The sequence below is a fragment of the Poecilia reticulata genome, chromosome 23 (assembly GCF_904066995.2).
Source record: "Poecilia reticulata chromosome 23, P_reticulata-male-v2, whole genome shotgun sequence".
Lineage (NCBI taxonomy): Eukaryota > Metazoa > Chordata > Actinopteri > Cyprinodontiformes > Poeciliidae > Poecilia > Poecilia reticulata.
Genome location: NC_088852.1, coordinates 8,200,040 through 8,224,637, shown reverse-complemented (window position 1 = coordinate 8,224,637; position 24,598 = coordinate 8,200,040). Strand labels below are relative to the sequence as shown.

Here is a 24,598-nt window from a genome sequence, read left to right as displayed (position 1 = left end):
TGGACGGGCAAAATATTCCAGTCTCTGCAGGTGCATATGTGGTTGAGAAATACTCCAAAGGATATGCAGCTGTCATTTCAGCAAAAGCTGATTCTATAAAATATTCACTGTGGAGTTTTTTTTTTAAATTATTATTATTTTAAAGAATCCCATGTATTTTGTTTTTTTTTACAATTTTGTACCACTTAGTGTTAGCCTATCACATAAAAAAAGCATTCAGGTTTATTGTTATTATGTGACAGAATGTGAGTACGAGTGGTGTAAAAGCTTTTGCAAGGCACTGTAAAAGGTGAGCTGACTGTAAATCCTTCCTGCACTGTAAACCACTGCTGCTGTCCTCTTGCCTCAAGTTTGCTTCCGCAGCTACCTTGTGGAAGCTTAACATTTAGGCCTTAAGGGCACTACAAGCTGAAATCTATTTTAGTGTTTGCCTGCATGAGCTTTCCTCTTTTTATGCACTCCAGAGCAGGGCTAGACAGGAACACGCATTTACTCTCGAAGGTGTTTGACCTATTTTGCCCGGGACCAAAAAATATATATATCTCTGAGATCTCCTGCTGCACTACCTTACCGTGAATCTTATCCCTTTGCTTAGGAATGTGCATTTCTTCTGCCGTGCATTGACCAGTAAATGCATCAATAATAGTTTGATTCCGCTGAGTCGTAAAACGTTCAAAACTCCACCTTGAAGGACCCTGTGAAAAGCCGCATGCGGTTAGTGTAGAAAACAAATCCTGTTTGACATATTTGATCCAATTTGTGCAGAAGTGTGTTGTTTAACGGTGCCTGCTGTCCATTTGTGCTACCGCTTTATCAGTAGGCCTATGTACTTCATGCACTCTTTCAAATGGCCCGTTGAGGCATTTGGTCTTGATTAAAGAGCTGTTTATTCTACACACAGTCCCTTTCCTCTTCTGTGTGCCTGCAATATTTCAGAAGAACAGTCTTGGCTGTTGGGAGCCTGTATATGTTTTCCCCTTTACCTGCATCTCACAGCAGCAGCTTCACCGGGTCCCTTGATGTCCGCTTTTAAAAAAAAAAGAAAGAAAGAATGAAAGAAATTTGAGCATGACAGCAACAGTGGTTAGTCTGGCTTTTGTGCGCTCTCTTTGTTTTCCTCGTCTCTTTGATTCAGCCCTGGAAGAGGAGAAATGGACGTACATTAAGTGTCTGTTTTTCCTCTATCTCCTCCCTGCATTCTTCGCCAGCTTCACTCGCTGCGGTCCTTCTGTTGTGTCATTCATCCATAACCCGTTGCCTCTTTCTCTTCCTCCTTCCAGGCAGTACTATGAGATGCTGTACAACACTCCAGATGAGTTGCTGAACCTGGTCGTGGACCAGGGCGTTCGCTACACAGAGCTCGAGTACATCAACGCCCTGTCTCTGCTCCACCGCAGTCAGACGGGCGTAGGGGACATGAGCACCCAGAACGTCCGTCTGCAGAGGCTGAAGGAGATCATCTGCGAGCAGGCTGCCATCAAGCAGGCCTCCAAGGACAAAAAGATCACCACAGTGTAGCAAGAAAACAGAGGGGATTACGTTGCCTAGCATTTTTGTGTTTTGTTACTGTTTCATGGGATCTCTTAGAGAGTAAAGATTGCTTCAGACATGAGATTGTATGAATTTATTTTGCGGTGCGTCCTTTGTGTTTTCTTGCCTGATGGTGACGATAAGGGTCGTAAGTCGAGAGCCGACACAGACGTACACGATTCCCACCTCTTGAAATGGAGATCACCGATAAGCTTACGCTGCACTGAATCGCTCTAATTGGAAAGTTAGATGACAGCCGCCACCACCGCAAACTTTGCAAGTCTACTTTCTAAATCAGGCGTCTTGCATTGTCAGTTTCCGCTTTTTAAAAGACATCATAAATCCTCGCTGCACGCCGAACCTCCTAACAAACCCCCGGCTCTCCAAAAACAACAGCTCCGGTTTAAACGACACCATCTTGGACAGTCACCTGAACTCGGGGCCCTATCTCATCTCATTTTCCTATTAGAACCCAAGCTGCTGCTCTCCATTACACCTCCATCTCTCCTCACCCGCCAGCCCCTATGGACTCACTGATTCTGTTTGCAATAACAGATGCCAGATTAGACTGTCTGAATGAGGCCACATCCTCCGCCTGCTGCCAATTTAGTTTGGTCCCCAAAGAGTTCCCTAGCTTCCCTAGAATTGTATCATATCTGCAGTTGTCAAAAAATCTAAGTCCTGGTCTGCTTTTTTTATTTTTTTAAAGTTTCTGAAGTTGCCTTGTGCAAACTGTAGGAGAGTAAATCACAACTTTTTTTTTTTTCTAATTCTATTTTTCAAGTCTAATATGCTGCATTCCTTTTTCACATTTTGTAATGTTACAACCACATATTTCGTTTATTTTACTGGGGATTTTTGCTCCTACTTTCTTGAAAAACACCTCAAGCTCAGTCGAATTCTGTGGTTAAATTGGGTGACCGTACATTTTAAGAATGTTCAGGGTTGTTGTGCCGCTGGAAGGTGAACCCTCACCCCAGTCTCAAGTCTTCATCCATCTTCCCATCGATGCTGACTGAATTCCTCCCTCTGCTGTGGAAAACGGCTCCACCAGAATTACATGAAATCATAATAAAATGCAATAAAGCATCTAGTTGAAACTGTGAGAATCATAGAAATGGGCATGAGTACTTTTTAAAATACTTCAGCAGTCATTTCGGTAACTAAAATGATACCGTCCCGTTAAATCTCTAAAAGTAAACCAAACACCATGAAAACAAGAGAAGATCCCAAGTCGCTTCCCTCCCTGTTTTCCGCTCCTTAACTTTGCAGAGAAGTATTTAACGAGTGGAGGAGAGAGAAATGGGAGCCTTGTCAATACGGCGGTCCCACCACAGGTCTCCTTGAAGCCCACAGAGCAATCCATCACAGTGACACGCAGCCTGGAATCGATGGGGAAGCAACGATGGAGCTGCTGAGTAGCTCGCCTACTCCTCTGTAATGCACGCTTGGTGCAAAATCCTAGATGTGCTCATTCATTTGCTCACTTCAGAAATGGTTCCGGAAGGTTACACATGTGGAAACTTTAGTACAATATTCTACAACTGTGTCGTGCCTCTCGCGTGTGCTGTTAGACGTCCATCGCACTGCAAGGCTGATCTTTTTGTCACGCATAGTTTGTTTTTTTTACACTAGGTTGTGCATCACATTTTTCTTTTCAATGGACACTATTTTTGCACATGTGCTGAATCTCCACTGTATCAGGCTTGTCTTGAGCTTGTTTCAATCTTTTGTTTTTGTTCCTTATGTATAAAATCTCAAATCTGTCTGCTTAAAATTAGCCTCATCCGATTTGTCAGTGCATAAGATAATAAAGATCTTTAAAAAAAAATCTCTTGAGTTCTTCCATTCTTTTTTTGTATTTCAAACATTTTCCTTGCATTGTATTTTCTGCATAAGAACCATCTTTCACATGTGACAGTCTATCCACTCGAAGCAGTGGAGATGTTTTTGTTCTCAATCTGGAGCTTGTCTGATCCTAAACCAACACCAGAGGATGCACTAAACCCGACAGGTGTGCTATGTGACACGACTTTAAGGCACGAAGTGCTCAACAGTGGCATATTGGGGAAAAATAAACACAGACGGCGTACAACCTGAGGCCTCAGTTGTTATTGGCATTATTCCACGTAGTAAAATGTTCTTGGCATAGTATGGTATTTATAAACCCTGAATGTCCCTGGAGCTCTGGTGATTAATGTCATCGAGTTCAGGTGCAAAATCAAAATGTAAGGAGGTAATTCAACAACTATATTTGAATCGTTAATTTTACCCAAGATTTTAAGATCTCTGGCTTTTCTTTCACATTGTAAATACATTTAATATTTATATATTTAAATACCACAAATTCCAAAGTTCATTAATGTGGAAATTTGACTCTGAATATGCTTTGATCAGAACTATTTACCTTGTAGCTTTGTGGTTGGTGAATGCAGGAAGGTGAGCCTCAATCCAATATCATGTTTTTTTGCAGCCTGCATAAAGATATGTTCCATAGCTTTACTGTATTTAGCCTGCGTGAACGACCACTTGCAATTTCCAGAAGATGATGCATCATAATTTTTCCCCATATTGCAGTTTTGCCTTGTTTTGGTCTATCTCTGTAAAAACTTGAATGAAGTCTATTAAAATGTGGACTTCAATTCTCCTATTCAACGGAAATATGCTAAATAGGTGTAAATACTTTTGCAAAGCACAGCCATTTTCTCTCCTGGTATTACTTTTAAGGCAATTGTTATTTATACCTTGTTCTTCGTTTTACTTCACTCTCTAAAACGAGGCTGTCAAAAGAACTACAATCCCCAAAATGCACTTCATCTGGTGCTCGGTTGCCATGGTAGTCAACTGACACAACTTTGCATGACTTGGGATAAGCTAACCTTGGAAAGCAAAAAGTAGCTGTTTATTGGACGCGTACATTGCCCATTTAACTTCCCTCTAAACGCTAACTTCCAAAGATACGTCAGATACGTTTATTTGTGTCATTACACAATGGAGGACGAATTACAGGAGCAGCAACTAATGCCGATTCCAGAGGAAAGCACGAACCCACTGGACCAACCAGAGACGTTAAAAATCGAGGAGCAAGAGGAAATCATCAAAGTCGAGGTAAAAATGTAAACGCTTTATGTTGGCTTGAATAAATCTAAAGGGAACGTATTCTTGAAACTCCTGCACCCAGTTTTCTTTTACGGCAAAATCCTCAACTAAAAAATAGCCACAATGGTGTAATTTTTATGTATTCATTTTATATTCACCTCGTTACGGCATTGAAAAAAGGAGATAACCTTGAGTTGAAGACGACTAAACTGAATAGCAACGTCTAAAGGTTGAATATTTTCAAATGATCAGAAGTGCATTAACGGCTCGAGTTTCTTTTTAAACAGAAATGTAATTATTAAGTAGATGAATATATTCTCATTTTGATATAAGTGTTGACCTCACAGAAGTCAGCGGTCTTAAAATATTTGTTCCCAAATATTTTAATAGAAAACTGTGAATTTTGTACGCAATATACAGTTAGCAGATTCAGGTGCAACGTCATTTTCATTCAAGCAAGATGTGTGGTTCTAGTTGATAAAGAAACAGACTTCTCCTAAAGTATAGGATGGGTATTATTTCTGGTAGAAAACAATACAGTTTTCAAAAAAGGTTATAATTATTTTCACTTTGTTTATCTTAAACAATTGCTAGAAATCTAAATCTGCCAGGGTGTCTCATGGACTAGTAGTCCTCTAAGAAAATGTTTTTTTGATGTTACAATAGGAGGGGGTTTTAACTGAAGAAATGGTGTCCGAAGGTTTATCCCATATTGGACTTGATCTGACCGGGCAGCATCACGTTCTTTGCCACCTATCCCTACCTGTGAGATGTGTACCTACAACCTAGACATTGATTGATTGATTGATTGATTGATTGATTGATTGATTGATTGATTGATTGATTGATTGATTGAAGCTTGATTAACTTTATTCATAAGTGTGATCTTTTCTGCTCCAGAATCTCAGTCTTATCAACATACATTTGTTATGCAAGTACGTCCATCTTGTAAAGCTGGAACTGCAACACAACAACATAGAAGGTAATCCATTTTTCATTTACTGTCACACATGATTTTGTGCAATACGGCAAACGTGCAAATCGTAAGCCAGCCTTTCCTGCGGAATGATGCATTGACAAATGATGACTAAATGATCTATACTAATTTGAATACATTTTATCACAACTTCTAGATATATCCTGCCTGAACCACATACCCCACCTTATCTACTTGGATGTGTCTCACAATGAAATCTCCAACTTCTTTCAATTCCAGCCACTCCGGTACCTACAGGTGCAGGACCTTGAACTGACAGGATAAGACAACATTTGATTGGTGGCTTGGGCCTCGTTTTCTAGCACTATTCCCTTAAGATAGGCCTGGATTACCATAGCCCATCTGTAGACGCTCTGAATTTGCTTACAAGGCATTACCTGCCCTTCAATGACAGTGAACTTTTGCAAAGAATCTTATTCAAACAGAGATTGTACATTGCAAGTTGTTGTAGTTGTTTGTTAAAAGTTTACTGCTTCTTTCTGATTTCCAGGTGGCCGATTTCTCCCACAACCGAATACCAGACATAAAGGATCTGGCAGGCTTTTTCTGCTTGCGTAAGCTGAATCTGGACCGTATCCTTGCAGTCGTTCACTTTAATGCATGTGGATGTCATCGTGTCGCCTCCTGATGCTTTAACAAGCTCCTACGGTCTGAAGTTTCCATTCGCTAAAATCCTCATTAAGCTATAAATTCTGTTTTATTTCTCTATTTTGATGCTTTTAATGTACTGAATAGTACAAAATGTAACTTCAGCGACTTGTAAAAGCAATAATTTGATGTGGACCTTGTCTGGATTGAAGAAGGAACATCTCTAAATTTGATCTATGCATAACGAGTTCTTGTTTACGTAAAAGGATTTTTTTTCTTAATCATTTGCTCAGACAACTGTCTCTCTGAAGTCAGCAATCTTGTAGATTGTTCTATGCTCACCCATCTCAGCCTGGCTTACAACAAAATCACAAAAATCAGCAACCTGGGCAATCTGCCTCTCTTAGATCTCTGCCTGGTAAGTTTTTATTATTTTTGCGGCATTCAAGAATTTCGATTTTTACATGTAAATCTATATTTGTAAAGAATTATTTTAAGTGAAATCTCTATTTTTTTTTACCTATTGTTGAATATGTTTCTGATCTTTACTTTTCTTTGAAACAAGCTCAGTTTCATATTTTTCTGTCCCCCTTTGCTGTTGTTTAATCTGTGCTCTTAGGTTTTTGCCACATTTTAACATTTAACAAACATCACCATATGGCCCGACAGAATGTCTTTTTCCCCCTGTTCATCGTTCTTTTTCCCCCTGTTCATCGTTCTGAGTGTGTGTGTGTGTGTGTGTGTGTGTATGTGTGCGTGCATTTTTTAGGCCCCTCCGTGTTTTTCTCATTGTCAGCATCTATTGGTCTGGCTGCATCTGCCCCTCTCTGGAGCTCCCTTTGGAGACCAGCTGCTGGTCTATGACCGAACCTGGACCGAATTCAGCCTGCACACATTCCCCTATCCATCCAGCATCCATCTCATCCTGCTCCTGACCTCTCTCCTTCCCCAATGTGCCCTCCTAAAGCAGCATGGCATTGTCAGCCAGTCTGTTTCCCGGCACATCACAGTGCCGACCCAGAGCTTCCAGGGACCGGCACGGTCAGCCTCCCCTGCTGACAGCAACCCTCTGTCTGGCAGGATGCTTGGCAAGAGCAGGCCAAGGTGTGGCCAGGCAGTTGGATAACAACTTTTGTCAGTAGAATAGATAGAGAATCAGGCTGACAAGACTGTTGTGCCCAGGTCTTGTTCTTTGGTTCGTCAGCGTGCTGTGCTAGCCCCTCAACAGCTGTTTAGCTGTCAGTCCAGGCCTGTCAGCATTTAGCAGAGAGCCAGGCCTGCCACTCAGCTCAGTAACGAGGGTAACAAAGCTCAGGCGCTGTGCAAATCATTCCTAATAGAATTATTAAGAATGAAAGTATAAAAATGGACTTTGCTGCGCACACGTTATCATTAATGTTTCCCTGTTTACTGTTTGTTTTAGAGGGGAAACCAGCTTCACTGTGCTGAAGGGTTGGAGAAGTTACAGAAAATACAGGTTCTTGATTTGTCAAGGAACTGCATCACCTCTATTTCAGGAATTCAGAATCTCCACTTTCTATACTTAATCAACTTGGAGAAAAACCAGGTACCTTCGGCAACAAGACAGAACGATCTCCATCATCTTTTGTAGATGTATATATAGTGTACCTGCCTTCTTACTTGCAACTCTAGGTTCAAAATCAATAATTGTGTGATTATATTATGAAACAAGGTAGAGCTCAATAAACAGAACATTAAAAAAAACACACAAAATTATAGAGTTAAAAAGTAAGAAACTTTTCATTTCCTAAATTTTGCTGTATTGTATCCAGTACATACAGTACAATATAGTAATGTAGTTCACAACAGGCTTGAAAATTAGCTAAATCCAACCTTAGACAAAATAATAGTCACCGTTTTACATGGGACCATTGTTTATTAAAACATTAACGATAAAAAGAGCCAAAATGTAGAAGGAGTGCATGAAAAACTGATCACGCCCTGTGATTCAGTTCTGTGAAGAAATATTTGAGGAAGGTCTTGAGAAGATAATTATCTTTAACGCAATTGTAGGTCAAAGGTACATTTTTTTTTGTTTTGTTTTGTTCTCTTCACATTACAATTGTTCATCAGTTTGATGTGTAAAGCTTGCATCAAAAGTAATTATAGGTAACATTTATTTTTAAAGTTTTAAGAACCAAGGCAAATGACAAAAAATGTTTTTTTTTCTTTCAGATTATGGAAATTGAAGATCTAAAATATGTCATTGATCTACAGATGCTGACAAACCTCAATCTGCTGGATAACCCCGTGCAGGTACCTGACATATTCATATACAAGAGTCTTCACCCATGAGAATGTAGAATACAGTTGACGTCAAAATGATTAGCTCCTGATGCTAATATTCAATTGCCTACCCATTTAACTGGATAATTAGGTCTTTGACCCATCTCTTTCAAGCTTGAGAAAGCTTTAGAAAGCTTCTTCAAGCGTCTCCATTTTGGAAATACTGTGATAACTTTGAATATCTTTCTCCTGCCTTGTGCGCATCAATTCTTTTTCTCAAGCGTAAACTGAATTTGTTTGTTTTTGGCATGACGTTTTCTCAAGTGGGAGCTCAAACCCTTGGTGAGGATTTTATGCTGCGCATAAAATGTAGGGTAACCTTTTACCTTGATTGATTGATTTCAGCTGTGGGCATTACAAAGTGAAACTGCATGATTTCATAACAGTAGTTTGTGCTTTGGCTAAATAAAAAAAGGTCAGCCCTCAAGGGAGGCTAATAATTTTGGAAGTGGTAGGTTTTTTTTTTTTTTCTGTGCGTAAGGTAAATTAATGTAAGCTGTATTGAAAAATCAACGTGCTGTTTCCCAAAAGCACTCGGGAAATTTTTTGAAAAACACTTACATTTTCAAACAGGAAGCTAATAATTTTGACCTCAAGTGTATATAAGCAATATTGATCAAGCAAGCTTTTGTAGGAACTTTAACATTTATTTATTTTGTTTTCAAGTTTTAATAAGTATTTTAGAACAGATTTAAGAAACAAGACAAAAAAAATCAATCAATTTTTAGAATTAAAAAATATGGATCCCGGGTTAAGTTGATTTGGATTCCTGCTCATATTGGAATAGTAGGAAATGAGTTGGCGGATAAATTTGCTAAGAGTGCAGCAAATGAGGTTAAAAGTATAAGTAAAATACAGAAATGGCAGGAACTATGGGATAGAGAAGAAAAGGCAAGATTTTATTATAGCATTCAAAAAAAGTAGGGGAATGTAGGGAAGGTAATAGGAATAAAAAAGAAGAGGATGTTGTATCCAGATTAAGGTTTGGGGACAGGGGGCTAAGTAGTACTATGAAAATAATTAATAAACATAGTACAGGTTTGTGTAGTTACTGTGGAGAGTCCGAAACAGTGGAGCATATTTTTCTAGAATATAATAAGTATAGTCGGGAAAGAGAGGTTTTAATCAGAGAGTTAAATAGAAATAAAAATAAATTAAATATTAAACATTTGCTGCAAAAAGTCATCTGAGGATATAGTATTTAAAAGCATTTTTAGTTTTCTTAGGAAGTCAGGTATTATGGGAAGATTATAGAGGTAGAACATCAAATCTATACTCCAGTCTGGAAGGTGGTAGTAATGCACCTATAAGTTGTTTGCCAACCGCCATAAAACAAGTAGAAGAAGAAGAAGAAGAACAAGAAGAACAAGAAGAAGAAGAAGAAGGTGTGGGATCCAGCACATATTGGAATAGAAGGAAACAAGAGGGCAGATAAAATGGCAAAGAGGGCAATTAAAAATCCTATTTGATTTACAGTTAAAATAAGTAAATCTGAAGGAAAGAGTATTGTTAAAGAGAAACTGATGAAAGTATGGCAAAAAAAAGTGGGATGAAGATAAAACAGGAAGATGGTTTTATAAAATTCTGAGGATTGTAGGAGAAAGGAGAAATGGAAGAAGAAATAGAAAGGAGGAAAGAGTGATAACAAGGTTAAGATTTGGACATACATGACTTGATTATACACTTTTTAAAATTCAAAAACATAAAACTGGCAAATGTGATTACTGTGATAAATATGAAACCATGGAGCATGTTATATGAGAATGCCATAAATATGAAAAAGAGAGAAGATATATGAAGAGAGAGTTTGAAAGTATTAAGGAAAAGGTTAATGTATTAGATATTAGGAAGAGTTTAGGGAGTAAACTTATGCAAATAATTATTTGATTTCTAAAGAAAACTAAATTATTTCATATAATTTAATTATACTAAGTGTGTTTGTGAGTGAAGGCATGATATACAAAGTTGTGCACAAGTATGTGTTTTTACGTGTGAATGTGTGAATGTTTTTTTGGTTGGGTAAGAAAATCCTGCCTAAGATCAATAGTTGTTAAAAATCAATAGCTGTTAAAAATCAGTAGCTGTTAAAAATCAGTAGCTGTTAAAAATCGGTATCTCCTAAAGATCAGTAGCACTGCTGGCGGACGTTTAGTGAATCATGGAGCAGAAAACTGACGTCTCTCCACATCCGTTGGGTGGCACAAGAACCAGTGTCAGCTAAGCGAACCGATTCCCCAGAACCAGGATCAGCTAAGTGACCTGATTCTCTGGAACCAGGATCAGCTAAGCGACCCGATTCCCTAGAACCAGGATCAGCTTAGTGACCCGATTCCCTAGAACCAGGATCAGCTAAGTGACCTGATTCTCTGGAATCAGTATCAGCTAAGCGACCCGATTCCCTAGAACCAGGATCAGCTTAGTGACCCGATTCCCTAGAACCAGGATCAGCTAAGTGACCTGATTCTCTGGAACCAGTATCAGCTAAGCGACCCGATTCCCTAGAACCAGGATCAGCTTAGTGACCTGATTCCCTAGAACCAGGATCAGCTTAGTGACCTGATTCCCTAGAACCAGCATCAGCTAAGCGACCCGATTCCCTAGAACCAGGATCAGCTTAGCGACCTGATTCTCTGGAACCAGCATCAGCTAAGCGACCCGATTCCCTAGAACCAGGATCAGCTTAGCGACCTGATTCTCTGGAACCAGCATCAGCTAAGCGACCCGATTCCCTAGAACCAGGATCAGCTTAGCGACCTGATTCTCTGGAACCAGCATCAGCTAAGCGACCCGATTCCCTAGAACCAGGATCAGCTTAGCGACCTGATTCTCTGGAACCAGCATCAGCTAAGCGACCCGATTCCCTAGAACCAGGATCAGCTTAGTGGCCCGATTCCCTAGAACCAGAATCAGCTAAGTGACCTGATTCTCTGGAATCAGTATCAGCTAAGTGACCCGATTCCCTAGAACCAGGATCAGCTTAGCGACCCGTTTCTCTGGAATCAGCATCAGCAAAGTGACCTGTTTCTCTGGAACCAGTTTCAGCAAGGTAGCCAGTTTTACCAGAACAACCCGAGGGATACCAGCATGGATTTAGTGCATCCATTCTGGTATCCAGTACCTCAGAGTACCTGTTTGGTACATGGTTCTGAAAACTGTACCTACCTTTTTGCAGACCTTTCCGAGAGCTGAATCTGGTCCCTGGATCTCCTGGTGCTCCTCAGACGGCTGTCGAGTCAATCTTTCCCTCAGCCCAACACTTTCAGACATTAAAGTCTTGTTTTGCTGTCTAAGGTTGTCAATTTCCTCACAGTCTCTGATATACTGGCTTCGGATATCGCCCAACTCCTCTGAAAGACTCTGCAGGTCTTCGGATCGCCTTTGAGTGCACAGATATGCCCTTTTCAAATTCTTCCGAAGCCTCATGAGTCTGTTTTTCAGAGCCAGTCGAGCTTCTTCCAGGCAACGCACTTCAGCTCTCATGTCCTCATGTCTGAGCTGTGTTCTTTCCAGCTCTACACGAAAACACATGATTTGAGCTCTTAGTGCATCGTTCTCACTTGCTAACATGTCACAGTTAGCTCGTAAGACCGATTGCCTGGATCTCCTACCAGGTTTGGAGCACTCGATGGTCCGTCGGAGATCCTCCACCAACTGCCGGAGTTCGTTGTTTTCCATCTCCAATTCATAGGGGGTCGTGGGCTCAGAACTTCGGTCTGTCGACAGGCTAGACTGATCTTCATCCCTACATTGATAACAGCCACTGTATGCCATGTTTTAAATGAATTTGTGTTTATAAAAACAGAATAAAACAGCAGGACTTCCAACTTTGTTCGCTTGTAGAACAAATGAGTTGCTCTGGAATTTTGGAATAAAGGGAGTGATGTCAGTGATGTCACAGACAATGAGTGACATCACTGTCAAGAGAATGAGTGACATCACTGGTTCAGGTCAAAGCTAGTAGAAGCCTGTTTTGTGTGGGTGTGTATCCTGTATTTGATGCATTGTGGGGACTATTTTTCTGGAACATATTACATTGTGGGACTCACTGCTCCCAAAGAAGAAACGCTGTTTTTGGGTTTGGGGTAAGGTTTAGGTCCAAGGTGTGAATTAAGTTTTGGTCAGAGTTAGGGTGAATGGAAGTCAATGGAAAGTCCCTGCAAAGATAGCGAGACAAAAGTGTGTGTGTGTGTGTGTGTGTGTGTGTGTGTGTGTGTGTGTGTGTGTGTGTGTGTGTGTGTGTGTGTGTGTGTGCATGTGTGTGTAAGTGTGAGTGAATCCCTGCATTGAGCAGCCAGAAGTAGACTGTAAGGAAATCAATGTTCCTCTACCAGAGCTGTCTCCTCGACAGTAGAGGGACTGTCCTGTTTCCTGCACCCCAGAGGGAGTGGGTGTGTGCGTGGGCGTGTGTGTGTGTGGGCGCGTGTGTGTGTGTGTGGGTGTGTGTGTGTGGGCGCGTGTGTGTGTGTGTGGGTGTGTGTGTGTGTGTGTACTTTGGCTGCTTTCTCACTTTTAGTCCAGCAGTTGAACATTTTTAGTGGTGTGACGCACTAAAAAAATGGTCAGGTATGGGGAAAATAAAAAAATTGAAGGATTGATGTCTGCTGTGTCAATCATTTCCGTGATCATAGGTATATAACGGCAAGTAGTTTACTTTTGCAAACGATTGTGAAAGACAGGGTTGCTCTCGGGAGCTCACTGAAATCCAGAGTAGCACCGACATGATAAATCCGGCTAATCGTATCTTACACAAACCCCTTCACACCTAGGAACCTACCACTTAGTGACTGCAGTCATTAAGTGGTAGGTCATTAAGTGGAACCTGGTAGGTTCATTAAAAGTGGAACCTTCTTCTTTCTTGGCTATTAAATATCCCACCAGCATCAACTGTGACATTATAACAAGGTGGAAACAAATGGGAATGACAGCAACCCGGTCAGATGCTCAGGTCCATGATGCACAAAGGTTGCCACTTTATTCAATGTTACCGCAGACATCCAAACTCCATGATCTTAGCTCAAGACGTCATGACAGCAGCATGATTCACTCCATCACCAGATGCAATACAGGCGCCATGCAGAGCTATATAGCATTGTGCCAAGTGCTAACTAGCTTTGTCAAATAAAGCTAGTTAGCTTTAGTTAAAATGTCAAATAAAATGTGGACATTTTTTATACACATTTAAGTTACTTTTAAACAACACATTTATTGCACTCAATGGCTTCATCTTGTCTCCCAGTTGCAATTTGTTTGTTTGTGACTAAATAAAAAAAATTAGCGATTGAGCTCTAAGGTTTCAAACAAATGAGATATTTGAAAGGACTTGCTGTAATAAAAATAATATGGGCCATGTAAGCATGTTGTGAGATAGGAAAGAGACCAGAGCTTATTCAAGGTTTGTGGTTTGTTCATTGTTGTCATAGCCACACCATAGCAACTGCCTTGACAGTTAGTTATGGATACCTACCAAGATGGCTGTCAGATACAAAGTTCCCATAAGTGTGATTTGATAGAAGTTTTGCTTTTTTACTTGTTTGACCAAAGGTAGTCAACTTATCGTTTGTCAGTTTCTTTAATTAATTTCACATTGGCTGTTACACTCATGATTGCACTGAATGAACAAATCATTGTGTTTTCACATGTTTGACAAAGCTTGTGAAGCTATTGGGTGTATTTAAGTGTGCTGTACTGGGTTAAGAGTATGACCATAACGTTGCAGAAAAAAAAAGAAGTTTTTTATTCATTGAATCAGTTTGTTGGATCTTTTGTAATGTGCAAAGTATTTGTAATTATTAGAAGCACCATAACTACAGACTGACGGTCATCTTTCTCCACCGAAGCTTATCGGTGCTAGACAATAAGAAAGTCACCGTTGAAGAAAAGGTGAGAATCTACGTAATTAATGGTGCTTTTTATGTAAATTGTGTATCTAGGATATTTAATGTGTATGACTACAAACCCCAAATTCTAGGTGTCTTCAATCAACATGTTTGACCCTCCTATGGACATAGTAGGAGCAAAAGATCACATCACAAACATGGTTCTCCAGATGGCACAGCCGCAGGTTCTCTATCAAAGGTTTGAATGAGTATTTCAATTTTTTTTTTTTGTTAGATTTTGCCTGTTATTTCAACTGTTAATTTTATGTTTGCCAGATGAACTAGCTTCATGATTCAGTTTCTAAAAGTACAAATACGTTGCATAATTTGCTATTCCTTGCGCACCGTTTACCCCGAACATCTTGTCGTCACATCTAAAATAACTTGCACAGATGGTTTTCAGACACACAGCACCCATTTCTCTAGATGTCTCATCCACTTTTCTTGTGTCAGCATTTATGTTGTGGTATTTTACCTATGTTCCCTGGAAAGGGAAGCACGTGTTAAATTATGCATATAAGATGAAAGTAAATGAAGAAAGTGTGTGTTTTTGTCTGATTGCTTGCAGTACAATGCCCACTCCAAACACCCCGTACCCAATGCTGGTGCTGACGGGCCCTGAAGGCTGTAGGAAAGGAGACTTGGTTCGCAGACTGTGTCAGGAGTTCAGTGGACACTTTGGTGTTGGGTCAGTCTGACAGAGCTGTTAATAATATGTATATTCTTCTTGTCTATCGTGTCTGGCGTTGGGTCTTTTTAACCGAGACAACTAATTGTGTTGATCTGAAACTCAGCATGTGGCCCTTAATTAAAACTTGAGTTCTCAAAACAATAATCGGAAAACCTTATTCCAATGTAACTGGGAATGCATTTTAGCTTGTGGGTCGCAATATCCTTTTTCTAAAAGAATGTACTCATCTGGGTTTTCCTAGTCTGCTTTTAAAGCGTGTACGGAATCTGAAGCATAGATGGATTGTGTCTGAAATGTAAACATGACGGATGCATGTGAATTTACTTCAGGGTACTAACTAACTGTTCATATTTCACAGCATCTGTCACACTACGCGGCCGCCCTACACTGGAGAGAAGAACGGGGTTGATTATCATTTTGTCAGTGAAGAGGAGTTTCAGAACTTGGTTCTCATGGTGAGAATCCTGATTAAACCTTGTGCGTGCGAGGACTGAGGCTGACGTAGAGGACTATGGCAAATGATACAAGTTTTACGTGTGTGGGGTCGGTTGGACCACATTTCTACATAGGTTGTTGTTTTAGCAGTAGTTTACATTTGTAGTCTCACAAATAATTAGAATAAATGAATACTTTCCCAGATTTTGTCAAAATACACACCCAGGATTCTTGATAAATGATGTTTTAAGTGAGCTCGATTCTCACGTCTCCCTCAGCAAGTTTCACATTGATTTCACAGGCTGGTTTTAATGTGTTGTGGAGATAATTAGTTTTTCTGTGGTGAATTGATTTTTCTATTAACTTGGTGGCTCGTTTTCCATCAGTACCTTTTACCATAATTATATTTTTCTGAGATTTCATTTAATTTTATTTAATTCGGTGTTTAGGACGAGGTATCAAATCCAATTGAATTATTTGAGACAAGAGGTAACGGTGTGCTGACTGCTGCTCAGGATTTCCCATAACTTAGGGATATTCATAAGCATCCGAAGTCAGAATTTACGACTGGTGGAGGAAGCCAAATGTGTCCTTGGGTCCTGAACACATTTGTTTTCCATCTTCACTCTCTTGTCAAGTCAGCTGTTATGTAAGGTTGGTGGGAGATAATTTATAGAGGACTGTGTGTCTGTGATTTACACAGGAATGGCTTTGAAGCAGCTATTGATGCCTTTTGTCTTCTTCAGAACCAGATAACTTTACAATCTCTCCCTGCCCCCGTTTGATCCTTCCCGTGTTTTTAATCCTCCACTTTTCTGTTGCCAGCTTTTTGGTTCGGTGCCGCCCTGCATTTTTAAATTTCTCAGTCTTCAAGCTCTGCCTTTTAATCCCAAAGATGGGCTTTTCCACACACCGTCTTGAAACAATTCTTGGGTTTTGGAAGGACCGCAAACAAGATAAAATAAAGCCGATATAATCTGAAACTATATAGTTTTGACACAACAAACATGTGGACCAGGGTATTCTGATGAGATTAGTACTGAAGTTTCACTCACGTCCCCACATTGTGACACATGGTGGTGGTAATGTCATGGTGGAAGACTTTTTTTTTTTTTGTCATCTCTAATCACAGATTAGAGTTTAACCAGAAAGAGTACACATTTTTAAAAAAATGAAGTGTTCTAATTTTTTCACAACTGCATATCTTCTATTTTGACATTAAAGCCATTAAATCAATTGTGACATAGCCATATTCGGTTTACATTTCTGACTACTCAACCAAGCTGACAACTTATGGGTTTAACAATTTGCTAAATTGACCTGCATGCTCACAGTTGTTTGATGCATCAGGTTTACCTGCGAGACAAAACAAAGAGGATTTCAGCCTGACTACCAGGTCAAAAGTTAATTTCCCAGGTGGCCATATAGCTTCAGGTTGTTAAGCTTGACAGAACATGCTGGGAATGTGTGTGTTTGTGTTTGCCATTGCTTTCCATGTAAACTAAAGCTTTTTTTCTTCTTTATTTTTTTTAATGTAAGGGTAAATTTATCCTGACCATGCAGTACGGCAGCCATCTGTTTGGCCTCACCAGAGGTGCTATAGAGGAAGTAGCAAATCACGGAGTGGTTTGTTGTTTACATATGGAGCTGGAGGTACTTGTGTGAAAACTAATCATCTGGAAAAGATTTTGTTCTGTGTATTCTCGGACTGCCTTAAGAATAAAAGTGTAACACCAATAATAATTTGTCAAACAAATACAATTGTGCTTTTTTTTTTTTTTTGCAGGGTATTTTCAGTCTAAAAAAGAGCTGCTTTAAGCCTCGCTACATCCTGCTTAGACCCTCGGCTATAGAGAAGTTCATAATCTACATGAAAAACACTAACCGTTACACCAAGTCCCAGATTGATCTCGCGGTGCAGCGTGTGCCCCTTTATTCAAAAACCAACGAAGAACATCCAGGATTCTTCGACAACGTCATTCCAAGTGGTAAAATGCAAAGGGAAATGTATTTGTGCGGTGTTTGCTTTTTAAATTCCAAATAAGTACAATTAAACTTTTTATACATAACATCCTTTAAGTGCATTCTAAGCGTAATGGCAGGTGGAATAACTTGCTGCAGTAAAAATCCACATTTAGCTGCAGGATCACTGTGTTTATCTTGCCTCGATAGCACTCAGCCTGTTAGCTGTTTTCTTAATGAGATGAACAAATAGTGAGTGTAAGACATCCATCACTTTTACGCGGTGCTAGCGAGCCCCTCATTACACCAAGGTCAACATCTACATATCTTTGATTCATTGCTCTTTGATGTTGGACGCGCTTCGCTCTGTTCAGGACCCAACTTCCTCGTGTGTTTGTTTATGTCTGCGCTTATTTAGATAACTATGATGAAGCTTACCAGACCTTGCTGGAAATAGTGAAGGTCTACATGTACGTTGAGGAGCAGATGGAGGAGGCGCCGCAGGAGGAGGCGAAGGAAAAGGTGGAGGAGAAGGTGCGAGAGGAGGAGGAGAAACCCAACGAAGAGGAAGTGGAAGAAGAAAAGAGCATTGTATCCGACAGCAGTTTGAGAGGTGTTTCTCTTTTTAGTTTTCCAGGTTGTCAGTAGATTTATGCATCCTGTTTTGTGAAAGGATGCATGAGTATCAATTGTTAGGCTTTAAGTTACCAGATATTATGTTAGTCAATTGTACATTAAGGCCAACTATTCAGCTTTATATTGCATCCTTAAGTTTGTTCCCAAATGTTGCTATTTGCATAAAGGCAATAAATGCAAATGGCAGATCAGTGTATTTCTCTTGGTAGTTGGGTATTTTGGATAAATTTCTAAGCTAGACTTTCATAACATTTTTCAAATCCCATTCATAATTTACTTAAATTGAAAGTGAAGTGACGGCACCCTTCAACCTAATGCCATCAGAACAACTGTGGTTTCAACTCAGGATATCTAGGGTGGATTTTATTTGTTTGCAAACAATCACTTACTGTTAGCCGAACATTTCCACGCACTGAGAAAGACATTAGGTATTATTGGATAGTTGGCTTATCTTATCATGTTTAAAGCAAAGTGGAAACTGTTATGTTACCAGGTTCCCACGGAAACATATTCATGCACAGCAACTTGAATTAAAAAAAGCTGTCGCCAAACTCTTGCATTAAAAGTTAAAAATCCCATCTCTCCTCTTCATAAAGAAGCAAAAGTTTCAAGCACCTTAGACTATAGTTGCTATTTATGGTTGTTTTGTTGCTTAAGTACTAACAACAACAATGTGAATGCCACGCTCTCTGAATAATGTTTCAGACTTTGAGTCAGTCGAGGAACCAGCAACAGCACCTGTAGAATCGGATTCACTCCCTGGCTCCACCGTCGAAGCCAGCTCGGCAAAAGACCAGGCCGATTTCAGCTGTCAAAAAACATTGATTGTGAGTTTGTCTCTAAAAGCGCAGCATGGCAGCAAAGCCTTGCAAGTGGAATTAGAACATACGTCTGAAATCAGATGTATGAAGAAGTCATTTTTGGCTGGCTGCCGTCGAGGTGTTCCCGTTTCTTCTCTTTCTGCAGGAGCTCGCCTCCTTGAGGAAGCGAGAGGAGCTGGCGAGGGAAGCTATCTTTGGAAAGAAACCAGGGTTGCACAGCCACCTCTTCAAACAGCACACGTAAGTGGCAGCCACTCCACCTCACTCCAGGGCCTAATTTAAAGTAGGCATTCAATGTTGGGCCAATTTAGTGTAATCGCAACACTTGTCCTACAATAACTGCATTTTAATGGCTCAGTATGAGTTTGACATTGAGGGTGAAGTACCAGGTGTCTAAATTATTTAAGCCCAACTGTTTGTTAATGCGATGGGAGCTTTTTGCCGGTGTTCATTTTGGTAACCTGTCCATTAAAAAAAAAAAAAAAAAAGTCACCTGAGGTACTTGCAGTTCATCAGAGGAATATTTCGAAAAGTGCTAAGCGTGCTAGTTTGTCTGAAATATGTCGTTCTAAATTTTAATTAGCCTCGTTTTGCTTGTTTTAGCCAAAACGTGGCATCAGCGGAACGTGATCAAGATCCTGGTACCCATACTCGGATTAGGAGGTTAGTCAACACAAAACTGTAAAAAAAAAAAAAAAACTAAATTATGTTCATAAATAATTCCAGATTCTCTTATCCAAGCCAGTGGAGGAAAGTCATTAACCATAAACCAGTGTTGTCCCAACATTTTGTCGTGTCGGGGAAAATTGTTAGCAAAAGAGGATTTGTGTTGTACCTAACATTTCCAGTTGTACAAAGGTTTTAATCTGTCAAGAATAATTTTACACTAATTAAAAATAAAAAAAATTCCATATGGGCCGCACTTTATTAGGCACTGCTGGCTTAAGTCAACCAGAGTAAATCTCAGAGAAAAACAAATGGATTAATAGTTCAACACTGGAGACATCCTCTAAACTGTAAAACCAGTCCTGTTCATTTTACAGAGAGGTAATGTTTTCAGAGGAGACTTGTTGCTTCTCACCATGAAGCATTATTAGCATCCTTGAAGCGTTTTTTTTTTTTTGCCCCCCATTTTATAGATCTCGTTTTCTTCGTATGAGCCACGTGGGGACAAATGTCTTCACGTTTTCTCTACATGCTCAGTTGGACACTTTTACACACCAGCACACCCACTCATAAATTCAGATTTTATTGCTTCTGCAGGTCATGACATTCCTGTGTGCACACTTGCACTCAAGGTGGATTTCCTTTTTATAATATATAACTGTATGTTGTTACTTTAGAATGAAATATGAGATGCACAGGGACTTTTTCACGGTTTTTTTTTTTTTTTGACTTTACAAACGCAAACTTCAATGTGTTTTATCCTTCCATACGATTTCTATCGCTGCTGATGCTTACAGGATTGTAGGCTGGTGCTTATACGAGTATAAGGCAGGATGCGTTCGGGTGCAGGTCGCTAGTTGGAAGGAGAATGTGGTACATGATTTTGAACGTTGCTTGCAACGTTGACTCTGCTAAAGGGGTGGCAGCATTTACGCTCCTCGGCTCTGGAACAGCCTGCGTGAAAGCTTGGAATGTGCAGAAGCCGCTGGTCATGTAAATGAGGACTGACATCATTACCGTTTTCTCCAGCTTATCCATAAAGGTCAAAAGACTGATTTATCGTGTCTGACATTTCTTCGCTTTTTAGTTTTCTTAAATTTGTCATTTTAATATTTTTAATCTGATTATGCATCATGTTTGAGGAAAACACTTTGAATTCATATGCAACACATATAAATTTGCCTTGTACATACACATAGATTGTGTTTTACACTACAGCGCTGTTTTCTTTAACCTTCTTCTCCTGGTAAACCACAGACAGACCTTCTTATGCACTTCTGTTAACAAAAGCTTTCTTTTTGCAACTCTTCCACAAAGGTCAGACTTATTGGAAACTAATAGTTACTTTTGTAATAGAGTTCTTCATCAGACCTGTGTGCCTCTATTCAGAGTTGATTCATAGTCTGTTTGTCTGGCCGGTCAGTTAGGTGGGCGGTCAAGTTTTTCACTTAATTTGACCTTTCACCTCTACTTCATCTTATTTTACATGCAGCTCAGAAGTGTCTCATGCCACCTCACCTCTCGATGTTGGCACGTCACTCGGTGGCCCTGTTGAACCTCTAGATGGAACCCTATTGGCACAGACGACAGAAATGCTCAAAGGTCAGTGTTCGTTTTAAGTTGGGACATTTGCATGTGTGTATGAAATTTTAAAAAAAAAATCCATAAAAAATTGGCTATGAGATGATATTGAGTATAATTCTAGTTTTTATGACAACACTGCCTACAGCCATAGGAGAACAACAGCAATGCTGCTTTCTCTACATGTAGCCAATGAAACAAATCAGATTTTTCCAGGCAGCAGTGCAAACATTTGACATTCCACATGCAGAAATTGAGCAATCTGCTGTTCCTGGCTCCAACTTTTCAGATTGCGATATGGGACCGCGTCCAGAGTCGGATGGACATAAGAACCGTGAAGTCACCAAGTCCACGTCATCCGACACACCTTGAATCTACCCATAACCACCCGTCAAAAAGAACGAAGGAGCAAATGTGGAGGGATGTTTTCATAGATTTAGTTGTTTTTCTTTTTTTTTTAAACAAAGCAGAAAATATTTTGAAAGTTTCTATTTCAAAAATGAAAATGTTATTAGTTAACATTACTTTGGGATTTATTCTGTTCTGATTTTTTGTACTTTCCCGTGTGTGTTTTGTTTAGAAATTCATTATAAACAGATATGTCTGCGATTCGAGTGCAAGAGCAAGAAAATAGTACTATGATGCTACTCTTGTTGAGCTTTCACTGTCTGTCATTCTGGATTTTGAAATATTGATAAGCTTTTATAAATCTCAGAGTTAAGGTAGTTTTATGTTTAGTAGGAAATACAAACAAAACCGCTGCTTCTACTTACTAATAAAAGAGGCTTAAGACAGTTTAAATTGTGAACTTTGTGTTTTCTCTGAAAATATTAGTGACACTCTCTTTTAAACCAATAGCACAGAAGTGGCAATATTGCAATAAAGAATTAGTAATTTTTATGTGTTCTTACATTATTACGTTTTAACAAAGAGTTTAAAAAACAAAATAAACTAAATTGTCATTGGTTCCTCCTCAGGTTCGTCCCGCCTTAAACAGTTTTTAAACAAAAATACCACAGGAAAAAAATGTCTCTATTTTATTGTCAAGCGCACAGTGATTCAATACATCATGGATGTTTAATTTTAAAATGTTAAAACGATGCCTCCGGTGGCAAGAGTTACTGGAAGTTCACCTACATCTTAGGTTGGTCGAGAAACCAACCTAAGTTGTAGTTGCTCTAATGTCCCGATGCAGCAAATGCACACTGACTTGATTTAGCTGATGAGCTTCACCTGTGTGCGGCGCGAGCCGACGGAGAGAAATGAAAAGGGAAGATTCTGTTTGAACTACAAAATTATTACTGTAAGGAAAACGCACACCTTTAGTAAAAACTCAGCTGGAAGCCTTACACTGAGGTGGCGCAGAGGATGGAGTTGCGTGGACAACCGGATACGCTGCTACCAGGTGAGCTAGTCACACGGTTGTTTTTTCTTACTTGCTAAAAACCGTCCTCCCCATAGCTGTTCTTCAGGCACGTGCAGAGGAGGGGGCTAGGGGTGCTTGAACACCTGCCCTTTTTGCTCCTTGCCCCAAAGTGCCCTTTTGGTCAATTTAATTGTATTTATTTTTTTTGTATTATTTTCTAAGCCCTTTTCTGACATGACATGTACTAAAAAAATTTTTTATTATTTTTTGTACAACATAGTAAGCCCTCCAGTAACCAACCTCTGCGTCACGGGCACGTTGTGCGTCACGGGCATGACGCAGTTGCCTCTCGCGCAGTGAGATGAGGCGGCTAACTGGAGCTCAACGTAGCGACTGTTCCAGATTACTGAACAGTTTTTGGTGAATAAAAAAAAAACGTTTTTGGTGAATAAAGTGGAGTAGACTTGCTACTTGTCAGATGATGGAAAACGTTGAAGTATCGTTTCTGCTTCAGCTCGGAGTCGCGGTTTAAGCAGAGAGGTAATGAAATACAACAGACACTGACAGGCCTCTGCGTCTGCCTTTCTCTGAAGAACTACTGAGCGGGAGGAGACAGCCAGATGAGGAGAAACTGTTCTTATCTACCGATTCAGTATTTTTATCATACAGACATTAGGCTGTTGTTGTTATGCTATTAGCTAGCTGCTAGCTAACGACTTTGCTAGCAAAGCTAGATAACTAAAAAGCTTCTTCCCTGTACCGTTAATGATATCATCCATCCATCCATTTTCTTCCGCTTATCCGGGGTCGGGTCGCGGTGGCAGCAGCTTCAGAAGGGAGGCCCAGACTTTCCTCTCCCCAGCCACTTCTTCCAGCTCCTCCGGGGGAATCCCAAGGCGTTCCCAGGCCAGCCAAGAGACGTAATCCCTCCAGCGTGTCCTGGGTCTTCCCCGAGGCCTCCTCCCGGTGGGATGTGCCCGGAACACCTCACCAGGGAGGCGTCCAGGAGGCATCCTTACCAGATGCCCAAGCCACCTCAACTGGCTCCTCTCGACGTGGAGGAGCAGCGGCTCTACTCTGAGTCCCTCCCGGATGACCGAGCTTCTCACCCTATCTCTAAGGGAGAGCCCAGCCACCCTGCGGAGGAAACCCGAGCCTGACTTACTGCCGGCAATGCGGACCAGACTCTGACACCGGTCATACAGGGACCTGACAGCCCGTATCAAATGGCCCGGTACCCCATACTCTCGGAGTACCCCCCACAGGGCCTCCCGAGGGACACGGTCGAACGCCTTCTCCAAGTCCACAAAACACATGTAGACTGGTTGGGCAAACTCCCATGCACCCTCCAGGACCCTGCTGAAGGTGTAGAGCTGGTCCAGTGTTCCACGACCAGGACGAAAACCACACTGCTCTTCCTGAATCCGAGGTTCGACTATCCGATGGACCCTCCTCTCCAGGACCCCTGAATAGACCTTACCAGGGAGGCTTAAGAGTGTGACCCCCCTGTAATTGGAGCACACCCTCCGGTCCCCCTTTTTAAACAGGGGGACCACCACCCCAGTCTGCCAATCCAGGGGAACTGCCCCCGATGTCCATGCGATATTGCAGAGTCGCGTAAGCCAACACAACCCTGCAACATCCAGAGCCTTAAGGAACTCCGGGCGGATCTCATCCACCCCCGGGGCTCTGCCACCGAGGAGCTTTTTGACCACCTCGGCGACCTCGTCCCCAGAGATTGGAGAGCCCAACCCAGAGTCCCCATGCTCAGCTTCCTCAACAGAAGGCATGTTGGTGGGATTGAGGAGGTCTTCGAAGTATTCCGCCCACCGGCCCACAACGTCCCGAGTTAAACTCCGAAAGCTGAGTGGCTTTGTTAATATTCTGTCCTAAAATGCAGTTAGATGTGCCCCTTTAGTGGTCTCTGCACAGGCCTATACCCGGAAATTGATCAAACATCAGTTCTCTCTATTTTAAGTTGTATTTAATACAACTTAAATCTGTTAACAAATGATGGCGCTACAAATATTTTTGTGACAGATT

At 40.7% G+C, this 24,598-nt stretch overlaps 2 protein-coding genes across 4 annotated transcripts in view; both read left to right on the top strand.

Moving 5' to 3' along the window:
* The window catches only part of exoc4 (exocyst complex component 4), a 112,786-nt gene extending 111,174 nt beyond the window's left edge, over positions 1-1,612 (top strand). For both annotated transcript variants that reach the window (XM_008400669.3, XM_008400670.3), the window contains exon 20: positions 1,281-1,612. In XM_008400669.3, coding sequence (XP_008398891.1) covers positions 1,281-1,518 — 238 coding nt within the window. In that variant the 3' untranslated portion in view covers positions 1,519-1,612. The remainder of the gene's footprint in view (positions 1-1,280) is intronic.
* A 2,731-nt stretch (positions 1,613-4,343) lies between these two features.
* On the top strand, positions 4,344-21,990 carry lrguk (leucine-rich repeats and guanylate kinase domain containing). 2 transcript variants are annotated; one of them, XM_008400667.3, is made up of 20 exons: positions 4,344-4,638; positions 5,296-5,394; positions 5,530-5,611; positions 5,763-5,863; positions 6,117-6,198; positions 6,508-6,632; positions 7,638-7,781; positions 8,411-8,491; positions 14,315-14,401; positions 14,490-14,596; positions 14,966-15,085; positions 15,447-15,543; positions 17,063-17,176; positions 17,310-17,511; positions 17,904-18,098; positions 18,827-18,948; positions 19,088-19,182; positions 19,546-19,605; positions 21,101-21,210; positions 21,479-21,990. In XM_008400667.3, exons 1-20 carry the CDS (start codon positions 4,522-4,524, stop codon positions 21,559-21,561), a joined length of 2,223 nt encoding a protein of 740 aa, XP_008398889.2. In that variant the 5' UTR covers positions 4,344-4,521; the 3' UTR covers positions 21,562-21,990. The 2 variants fall into 2 exon arrangements, with proteins under 2 accessions (XP_008398889.2, XP_081459786.1); XM_081603660.1 differs by lacking the exon at positions 5,296-5,394.
* Positions 21,991-24,598: the final 2,608 nt, after the last annotated feature.